At 35.7% G+C, this 9,708-nt stretch overlaps 1 protein-coding gene across 2 annotated transcripts in view; it reads left to right on the forward strand.

The window, feature by feature from the left end:
* The window catches only part of ACAD11 (acyl-CoA dehydrogenase family, member 11), a 119,577-nt gene that overhangs the window by 61,412 nt on the left and 48,457 nt on the right, over nucleotides 1-9,708 (forward strand). For both annotated transcript variants that reach the window (XM_010839574.1, XM_010839575.1), the window contains exons 10-11: nucleotides 6,992-7,069; nucleotides 7,755-7,893. In XM_010839574.1, coding sequence (XP_010837876.1) covers nucleotides 6,992-7,069; nucleotides 7,755-7,893 — 217 coding nt within the window. The remainder of the gene's footprint in view (nucleotides 1-6,991; nucleotides 7,070-7,754; nucleotides 7,894-9,708) is intronic.

Raw genomic sequence — 9,708 nt, forward strand, 5'->3', positions numbered from 1 at the left:
GGGGTGTTAGTTCTAAAAGGTCTTGTAGGTCTTCATAGAACCGTTCAACTTCAGCTTCTTCAGCGTTACTGGTTGGGGCATAGACTTGGATTACTGTGATATTGAATGGTTTGCCTTGGAAACGAACAGAGATTATTCTGTCGTTTTTGAGATTGCATCCAAGTACTGCATTTCGGACTCTCTTGTTGACCATGATGGCTACTCCATTTCTTCTAAGGGATTCCTGCCTGCAGTAGTAGATATAATGGTCATCTAAGTTAAATTCACCCATTCCAGTTCATTTTAGTTCGCTGATTCCTAGAATGTCAATGTTCACTCTTGCCATCTCCTGTTTGACCACTTCCAATTTGCCTTGATTCATGGACCTGACATTCCAGGTTCCTATGCAATATTGCTCTTTCCAGCATCAGACCTTCTTCTGTCACCAGTCACATCCACAACTGTATATTGTTTTTGCTTTGGCTCCATCCCTTTATTCTTTCTGGAGTTATTTCTCCACTGATCTCCAGTAGCATATTGGGCACCTAATGACCTGAGGAGTTCCTCTTTCAGTATCCTATCATTTTCCCTTTCATACTGTTCATGGGGTTCTCAAGGCAAGAATACTGAAGTGGTTTGCCATTCCCTTCTCCAGTGGACCACATTCTGTCAGACTTCTCCACCATGACCTGCCCGTCTAAGGTGGCCCCACATGGCATGGCTTAGTTTCATTGAGTTAGGCAAGGCTATGTTTCTAGTGTGATTATATTGACTATTTTTCTGTGAGTATGGTTTCAGTGTGTCTGTCCTCTGATGCCCTCTTGCAACACCTACCATCTTACTTGGGTTTCTCTTACCTTGGACATGGGGTATCTTTTCACGCCTGCTCCAGCTAAGTGCAGCTGCTGCTCCTTACCTTGGACGAGGGTATCTCCTTACCACTGCCCCTCCTGACCTTGAATGTGGAATATTACTAAGTCATAAAAAAGAATGAAATAATGCCATTTGCAACAACCTGAATGGACCCAGAGATTATCATGCTAACTGAAAGAAGTCAGACAGAAAGACAAATGTCATATGGTATCATTAACATGTTGAATCTGAAAATATGATGCAAATGAACTTATGAACTTATTTATAAAACAGAAACAGATTCACAGACTTAGAAAACAAACATGTTTACCAAAGAGGAAAGGTGAAGAAGAGGGATAAATTAGAAGTTTGGAATTAACATATATATATTATTATCTATAAAATAGATAATCAACAAGGACCTACTGTATAGCATAGGGAACTCTACTCAATGTTCTTTAATAACCAATATGGGATCAAAAAAGAATATGTATATGTATAACTGAATCATTTTGCTTTAAACCTGAAACTAACACAACATTGTAAATCAACTCTACTCCCTGTAAAATTAAAATTTTTAAAAATAAAATAAAATTCTGAACTTTGAGGTTTTAAAAAGAAAATACAACACTTTGAGTTGAAGATGGCAGACTGAAATCTTGGACAAATAAAATCCCCTTGAATTAACAATAAAATTTTTTAACTGTATTTTTAAAAGCACAAAAATAGGAGAAGTACACATCAGAGGACTAAAGGTTTTGAAAAGAGAATGGAAATTGGATTTGGAAAGCAGAATGATCATACCAAAGACTAAACCTTAACAGAAAGCCACATTTCAAGAGAATTTCAAAGTGAGCGGTCTTTAATACAGGTGGTAACCAATTTTTTCTTTTTACAATGGACCCCTTATGATTGCCTGTTATGAAGAGCAAGAATGAGAAGAGGAAGAGAAATCAAGATATTTGATTGATAAATAAACCTGTAATATGTGGGCTGCTTGGGCTGGTTTCTAACACTACTGGGTAGCAGCAGTGATTGCTCCATACAGAAGGCTGCCAGAGTACTCTAAAAAAGCAGATGATCTGTTTCCAAAAAACCAGGGCTTCATATGATGGTTAGTGGTCCAGAGAAGAGTTCTCCACCTTTTTTTCCCCAGTGGGGAATTTGGTGTAGACCCCAGCTTGCCTATCAGCCTACCTGATTTATTCAGAGAGTCAAGTGGCAGAGGAAACCAAGTAGCCTTGTTCTTTCATTCCTAAATGTAAATGAGCAATCCAGGGAAGCACAGAAGAGGTGTTACGAATTGGATCATGATACATCTGCTGAACCTCATCTCATGCAGCTACTAAAATATTTACAAAGAATTTTCAATAAAATGCTTTGTGATAAATTTAGAAAAAGCAGTCTATAGTTTTAAAGGAAAGATTTGTCAACATTGTGTGTGGCAAGGAAAGCCATAACCATTTTCTGTTTGCAGATTTTTCAAATTTAAAGTATATCTAATGAGAGCTTTTTCTTCCTTTAAAAACTTGTACTAACATCTGTAAATGTTTTATCCTGTAGAATGATTCTGAACAGTACTAATCCCTATTTCTGAACACACTCATTTGAAATGATGCTTGGGGAAAAGTAATTAGCTTTTTCAAAATAGGTGAGAAAACCTATAAAATTCTGTCCACTATGATTATAACTATATTTATAAAAACTAGAACAGTCATATCTAGAAAATAAGATTGTATCATATAATACACTAATATCTTAATATTACATATCTTTAGTAGTAAGATTCCTGATGATTTTTTCTTAATACTTTATATATCTTCCCAACTTATAACAGGAAAAAAATAAGGTTCAATTTATGCTCTTCTAATGACCTTTTAAAATTCTTTGGATATCATAAAGTAAGAACATAAGAACCCATTATCCATTAAAATGTTAAAAGGTAATTCTTCCTAGAGGGGAGGGAGAGGGAATTGGTGGTAATCAAAAGGTATAAACTTCCAGTTATAAGATAGATAACTAGGAATGTAATATACAGCATGATAAATACAACTTACAGTTATGTGTGAAAGAAAAAATTTTTTCTATTTCTTTAATTTTATATCTATATGACATGTGTATATTCACTAAACGTTGTGATAATCATTTCATGATGTATGTTAGTCAAGTTATTATGCTGTATACCTTAAATATATACAGTGCTATAAGTCAATTATATCTCAATAAAACCGGAAGAAAAAAGGAAATGAAATAAAGGCAATTCTTCTTATTTAAAATGAATAAGGAGTCTTAAAATAGCATGTAGAACAGAAACTAGCAACATGACATACTTGAGAACACACTTTTAATATAATGGTAACATTAGTCATATTTTCTACTGAATCTAATAATAATATATTAGGGAAGAATTCTTGCTTCTTTGTTTCTAAAAGACTTAAGTTTAAAGTGAAAAATGTATTATATTGCAAAATTACTTATAGGCTCAGATTTAAGACTATGAACTAACATACTCCAAAGCAGTGTGTCTGTCAGTGAATGAGAAAGTTAAATATTAAAGGTGATATCTGGGGATAATTGATCAGGCACCAAGCATATTTTCTGTTTTCCTTTTCCATCAATAAACTATTTTTTCATACTTTAAGAATTAAAGAAAGATTATTTGGGATAAATTATTTTAATTCTGACTTCTACCATACCACATATTGTTGTGTTGTTTAGTCGCTAAATCTTGTCCGACTCTTTGCAACATATAGATTTTGCAAAATTCCAAATCAGTCGACTTTAAACAGAAGTATTAAATAATACTTCCCTCATAGCTCAGTTAGTAAAGAATCCATCTGCAATGAAGGAGACCCCAGTTCAATTTCTGGGTCGGGAAGATCCCCTGGAGAAGGGATAGGCTACTCCAATATTCTTGGGCTTCCCTTGTGGCTCAGCTGGTAAAGAATCTGTCCACAATATGGGAGACCTGGGTTCAATCCCTGGGTTGGCGAGATCTCGTGAGAAGGGAAGGCTCCAGTATTCTGGCCTGGAGAATTCCATGGATTATACAGTCCATGGGGTCGCAAAGAGTCAGATACAACTGAGCGACTTCCACTTTGACTTTTCACTATTAAATAATACAGATTTTTAAATAATTATATCAATGGCATAATGAAAACTGAGCACTAAAGAATTGATGCTTTTGAACTATGGTGTTGGAGAAGACAAGTGAAAGTCCTTTGGACTGCAAGGAGATCCAACCAGTCCATCCTAAAGGAAATCAATCCTGAATATTCATTGGAAGGACTGATGCTGAAGCTGAAGCTCCAGTACTTTGGCCGCCTGTTGCAAAGAACTGACTCATCAGAAAAGACCCTGATGGAGGGCTTCCCTGGTGGCTCAACTGGTAAAGAATCTGCCTGCAATGCAGGAGACCTGTGTTCGATCCCTGGGTTGGGAAGATCACCTGCAAAAGTGAATGGCTACCCACTCCAGGATTCTGGCCTGGAGAATTCCATGGACCTCAGTCCATGATGTCACAAAGAGTGGACATGATGAGCAACTTTCACTTTCATTTGGTGCTGGGAAAGACTGAAGGCAGGAGAAGAAGGGGACAACAGAGGATGAGATGGTTGGATGGTATCATGGACTTTATGGACTTGAGATTGAGCAAACTCTAGGAGTTGGTGATGGACAGGGAAGCCAGATGTCCTGCAGTCCATGGGGTCACAAAGAGTCAGACATGACTGAGTGACTGAACTGAACTGACAAATGGCATAGTGTAATTTCTCACAACTATAGAGTCAAACAGAGGTAGTCACAGATGCGAATTTGTACACGTATTACATAACACATTTCTTATCAAACACAATTGCATTACTATTTCCATGGCAACATGAGGGATGGAAATGATAATAAGTAACAACCATAAACAGGAAGTCTTCCAACTTAACTTACTTCCTGACAGAAATGACAAGTACTGTTCATTGTGGTGCCTGTGAAAGAGCCATTCTTTGTCTTCTTGAAGTTTTAGATTAGCCATGCTTCAATAAAAGAAACATTTTAGCATATTTACTTATATGACTGTAATTTGGTGGAACAATTTTAGAAAACAATTTTTAATACAGAGTTTTGACCAATGTTCATAACCTTATTTCAGTAATTCTATTAGCCTGTATATAGGAAATAAGTACAGCGTTGTTTTAAGAGCAAAATATTGGAAAATGTCCTTATAGTCCAATATTTTAGTTCACAGATTAGAGATTACTGTTATTGTTTTTATGTAGCTAGTTGTTAAATTTCAACTTACCCTTGTATTTATCACTTTATTTATTTACTATTCCTTCTTACAACCCAGATGTTCCTTCTTGGATCAAAATCCTTTAATGAGAATTTGCTAGTAAATGCTTATTTTTCTTTCTTTTTTCCTCCCCCCCTCCAAATTTGAAAAGGGAAGTAATGATTCTCTCTGTATCCAACATATCTTTTAACCACTCATATTTTCCTTCCATTGAATTTCTGTGCTTCATTCAAGAAAGGAGTAATTTCTTCAGATCTTTCTTTCAATTTATTATTATTTGAATGTAACTAGTCCATCTTTCAACCTTGCATAGAGGGGTGTATCTCATTATTTGGATTGTGTCAGAATTGCCTAGACAGCTAGTTAAGATTACAAAAATAGGAATACACAAGAGACTCATCGAGGAAGGATACAGCCTGAACCCTTGTATTTTATCAAGTGATTCTGATGCCCACCAAAGTTTGAGAATCACTGCCATTGTTTTTGAATTTAATTACTATGGTTTTTCTTTGCCTCAAGTTGTATTCAGTCTTTTTCAGGTTTGTCTACCCAAGTTTGATAGTCCTTTGTCAGCCTCTTAATTCCTTCTTTTATTCCTGGAATCTATTGGACACAAATACTTTTTATTCTGTATTTAATCATTATTCTATCTGTGGCCTTTGGGAGTATGATTCTATTTTGTTAAACTTTTGTTTTTGCTAATTCTTGCTAATGGTGGCTTATTACCTTGAGTGTTTAGTTTTTTTCATTCTGGAATCATGTTCTTTGGAATGGAATTTTATCTGCAAGGATTAGTCAAGACTTTTTTTAAAAAGAATTTTCCTCCAGAATTAATTTGCTTTTGCTTCTGCAGTACTTTTAGGCACTGTCACCAGGAACACTGTAAACTTAATTTTTGACTTGAATCTTTAGGGCCACATAGATCTGTGAATTCAGATCTCAAACTTGATTGAAGACAGGCTGCAGGTTAGAAATGTTTCTTTTTTCTGTTCCATCCTGTGAATGGTCTTATTCAGCTTTTTGTTTTTATTTTCTACTTTTTTCCACTTAGGTTTTGCAGATCAGGCATCCTGGCTTTGATGCAGGGAAGTGGTGGTCTCTGACCCCTCCTCTTTCCCTGTTTCTGACATTTGGTTTTGCCTGCTTATGTGGCCCATTGGAAATTAGGATCTAGGCTAGTATGGATCAGCCTACACCCTCCAGACAAACTTGGTTCCAGTGCTCACTCATGCCTAAAGTCAGACATTTTTATTCTTGGCCTCTGAGGAGTTTCCTTATTTTCCTTTCAGCACAGCTATGTATTATTACATGTATTTTTAAAATCATTTTTAATATTTTACCCAGCATTTTTAGTTGTATTACCCTGGGAGAGGATTCTATGACCATCCAGTATGCCATCTTACTGAAAATGGTACACTCAAATCTTGGTGTAGGATTTTGAAAGTTAATTCTCTAATACCAAGGCAGCATAATTTTGTGAGGAATAAAATATTGTATTATTTACTATAACTATATATTACATATGATTATATATTACACATATAATTATATGTCTTAGCCTGGGCCCTCATTTCCAATGGGCCACATAGGCAGGAGTCAGGAAGCAAAACCAAATGTCACAAATAGGGCAAGAGGAGGGATTAGAGATCACTGCTTCCCTCTACCAAAGCTAGGATGCCTGATATGCAAAAAAAAAAAAAAAAAATGTAAAATTTTTTATAATTCTGTGTCTGATTTTAGAAAGAAATTTTACTGATTCAATAGCAGCTAAAAGAGCTTTTCACTTAAATATGTTTATTTACTTTGGATATTAGCAGCTTATGGCATTACTTTTATTAACTCTAACTAATGAACTTTTTTATCCTTTTATACTTTTAGGAGGTAATTGAGTTCTGTGTTCAAAACGAAAATTCAGTGGACAAGTGGAAAAAACCTTTAGTAATTGATAAACTCAAGGTAAGAAAAATAAGAGAACCTTAAAACTGGACAATTTATATGCAGGTTTTATTTGAGAACTTAGTTTGTTGTCGCTTCTCTTGTTATATATGTAGAGGATAATTATATCAATTATAACTTTTGTTATATATGTAGAGGATAGTTATTCAAGTATACTTTTTAAAAAGAAATTTAAAAATAGAATCTGTAATATACAAATTAATTTACATAGTGTGTTGTGTGTGATATGTAATGAAGACAGCCTCTTATAGCTATTCAAATTAAAAATACAATCAACACTCTCACTTGAGACCGAAGCTGAGGCAGAGTATTTGTCCCACATAGACTTAATCCAAATTCATGTTTTCAAATGTTAACACATGTTAGAAATTGAAGTGCACAAAATAGTGTATTTGGCATAATTATACTCAAACGGAAGAGATTTTATAATAGCTATGATTCAGTAGGAAGCACTCAAGTAAGTAAATTTAGTTTTTCAGCCAAATATAAGGAAGTTTTGTGGAAAAGTCATTTATTTAACCATTGAGAAAATGTTGATTTATAATGAGTTAATGACGGCACATTGTAGGATACGATGAAGTAATTTCATAAGTTTGAAAGGCATAAATACCAATATCTTTTAAAAGTAAACTATTTGAGGTTGTGATAAATTATGGTCACTCTGGCATATTCATCATCTTGACAGGAAATGGCCAAAGCAGAAGGCCTCTGGAACTTGTTTTTGCCAGCTGTAAGCGGTCTCACTCAGGTGGACTATGCCTTGATTGCTGAAGAAACAGGAAAATGCTTTTTTGCTCCAGATATCTTTAACTGCCAAGCACCAGGTTACAACATTATTTTAAATCATAACATAATCCTTAGATATTTTAAGCAGTGTTTACAATTTCTCTATTTTTTGACAAGGAAATTTTCCTACACAAAGTCATTGATTTATAAATTTGTAATTTTACTTTTTAGTTACTTTCATTTAAATGTTAAAAAATGGATCTAATGTTCTCACTGTATTATTCTTTTATTAAACATCATTACACTGAGTATTAGTGAATAGAAGTTACGATCAAAGGGATTGGCATTATAAAATTTCCAGTTTTCTGACTCAGTATTAAATATATCTGTGGTTAGTTGGAATGAATAGAGTTTTAAAATCTTTTGGTTAGCCTCACTGTCTCTCCACTTACTTGCTCATTCTTTATCAGTTGCCTACTATATGCTAAGTACCATTTTAGGAACTCGGGATAGATGATGAAATACACAAAGTTTTCTGCCATCATGGAGCTGACATTCTAATAGAAAGAAACAAAAATAAACACCAGATAGATTAAATAAGTAATTTTACAGTAAGTTTGAAGATGGAAAGTTCTTTGGAAGAAAAAACCCCAGCAAGGTAGGGAAGTGCTGGAATGCTGAGAGATGGGGAATATGTATTACAATTTATTATTAAGATGAAAGGCACATGATAGGCCTTATTGAAAACCTGACATTCAGTTAAGACTTAAAGAGGGTGAGAGAGTCAGCCATGCTGAGATCTGGGGTAAGAGTTTTCATAACATAGAGAACATAAAGTACAAAGGCCTTAAAGCATGAATGTGATTGGTGTATTTTAGGAATAACCAAGGAGGTTATTGTGGCAGGGAAAGAAAAGTAAAAGATATCAGAGGGAAAGGGTCTTCTTTATATGTTGGGACTTAACAAGCAGATGACAGCTTCTACTTTAATGAAATGGACATTTGAGCAGAGGAATGACAAGATTTCTCTTCAGTTTTTAAAGGATTCCTTTGGCTGCCATGTTGAGAATTAACAAAAGGAGAAGGATATAAGCAGGGAGTCTTGTTGTGATGGTCCTGAGTGATGAATGATAGGGATTTATTCAGGGAAGTAGCAATGGAAAGAGTGAGAAGTGAAAGATTCTAACTGTATTTTGAAGGCAGAGCTAAAAGGATTCCTGGTTGGTTTTGGGGTATTAATGGAAGAATCAAGGATGCCTTCAAGGACTTTCAGTTCAGTTCAGTTCAGTCAATCAGTCGTGTCTGACTCTTTGTGACCCCATGAACTGCAGCACGCCAGGCCTCCCTGTCCATCACCAACTCCCGGAGTTTACTCAGACTCATGTCCATCAAGTCAGTGATGCCATCCAGCCATCTCATCTTCTGTCATCCCCTTCTCCTCCTGCCCCCAATCCCTCCCAGCATCAGAGTCTTTTCCAATGAGTCAACTCTTCGCATGAGGTGGCCCAAGTATTGGAGTTTGAGCTTCAGCATCAGTCCTTCCAAAGAACACCCAGGGTTGATCTCCTTTAGAATCAACTGATTGGATCTCCTTGCAGTCCAAGGGACTCTCAAGAGTTTTCTCCAACACCACAGTTGAAAAGCATCAATTCTTCGGCGTTCAGCCCTCTTCACAGTCCAACTTTCACATCCATACATGACCACAGGAAAAACCATAGCCTTGACTAGACGAACCTTTGTTGGCAAAGTAATGTCTCTGCTTTTGAATATGCTATCTAGGTTGGTCATAACTTTCCTTTCAAGGAGTAAGCATCTTTTAATTTCATGCCTGCAGTCACCATCTGCAGTGATTTTGGAGCCCCCCAAAATAAAGTCTGACACTGTTTCCACTGTTTCCCCATCTATTTCCCTGTC

Source organism: Bison bison, unplaced genomic scaffold, assembly GCF_000754665.1.
Source record: "Bison bison bison isolate TAMUID 2011002044 unplaced genomic scaffold, Bison_UMD1.0 scf7180017864119, whole genome shotgun sequence".
Classification (NCBI taxonomy): Eukaryota; Metazoa; Chordata; class Mammalia; order Artiodactyla; family Bovidae; genus Bison; species Bison bison.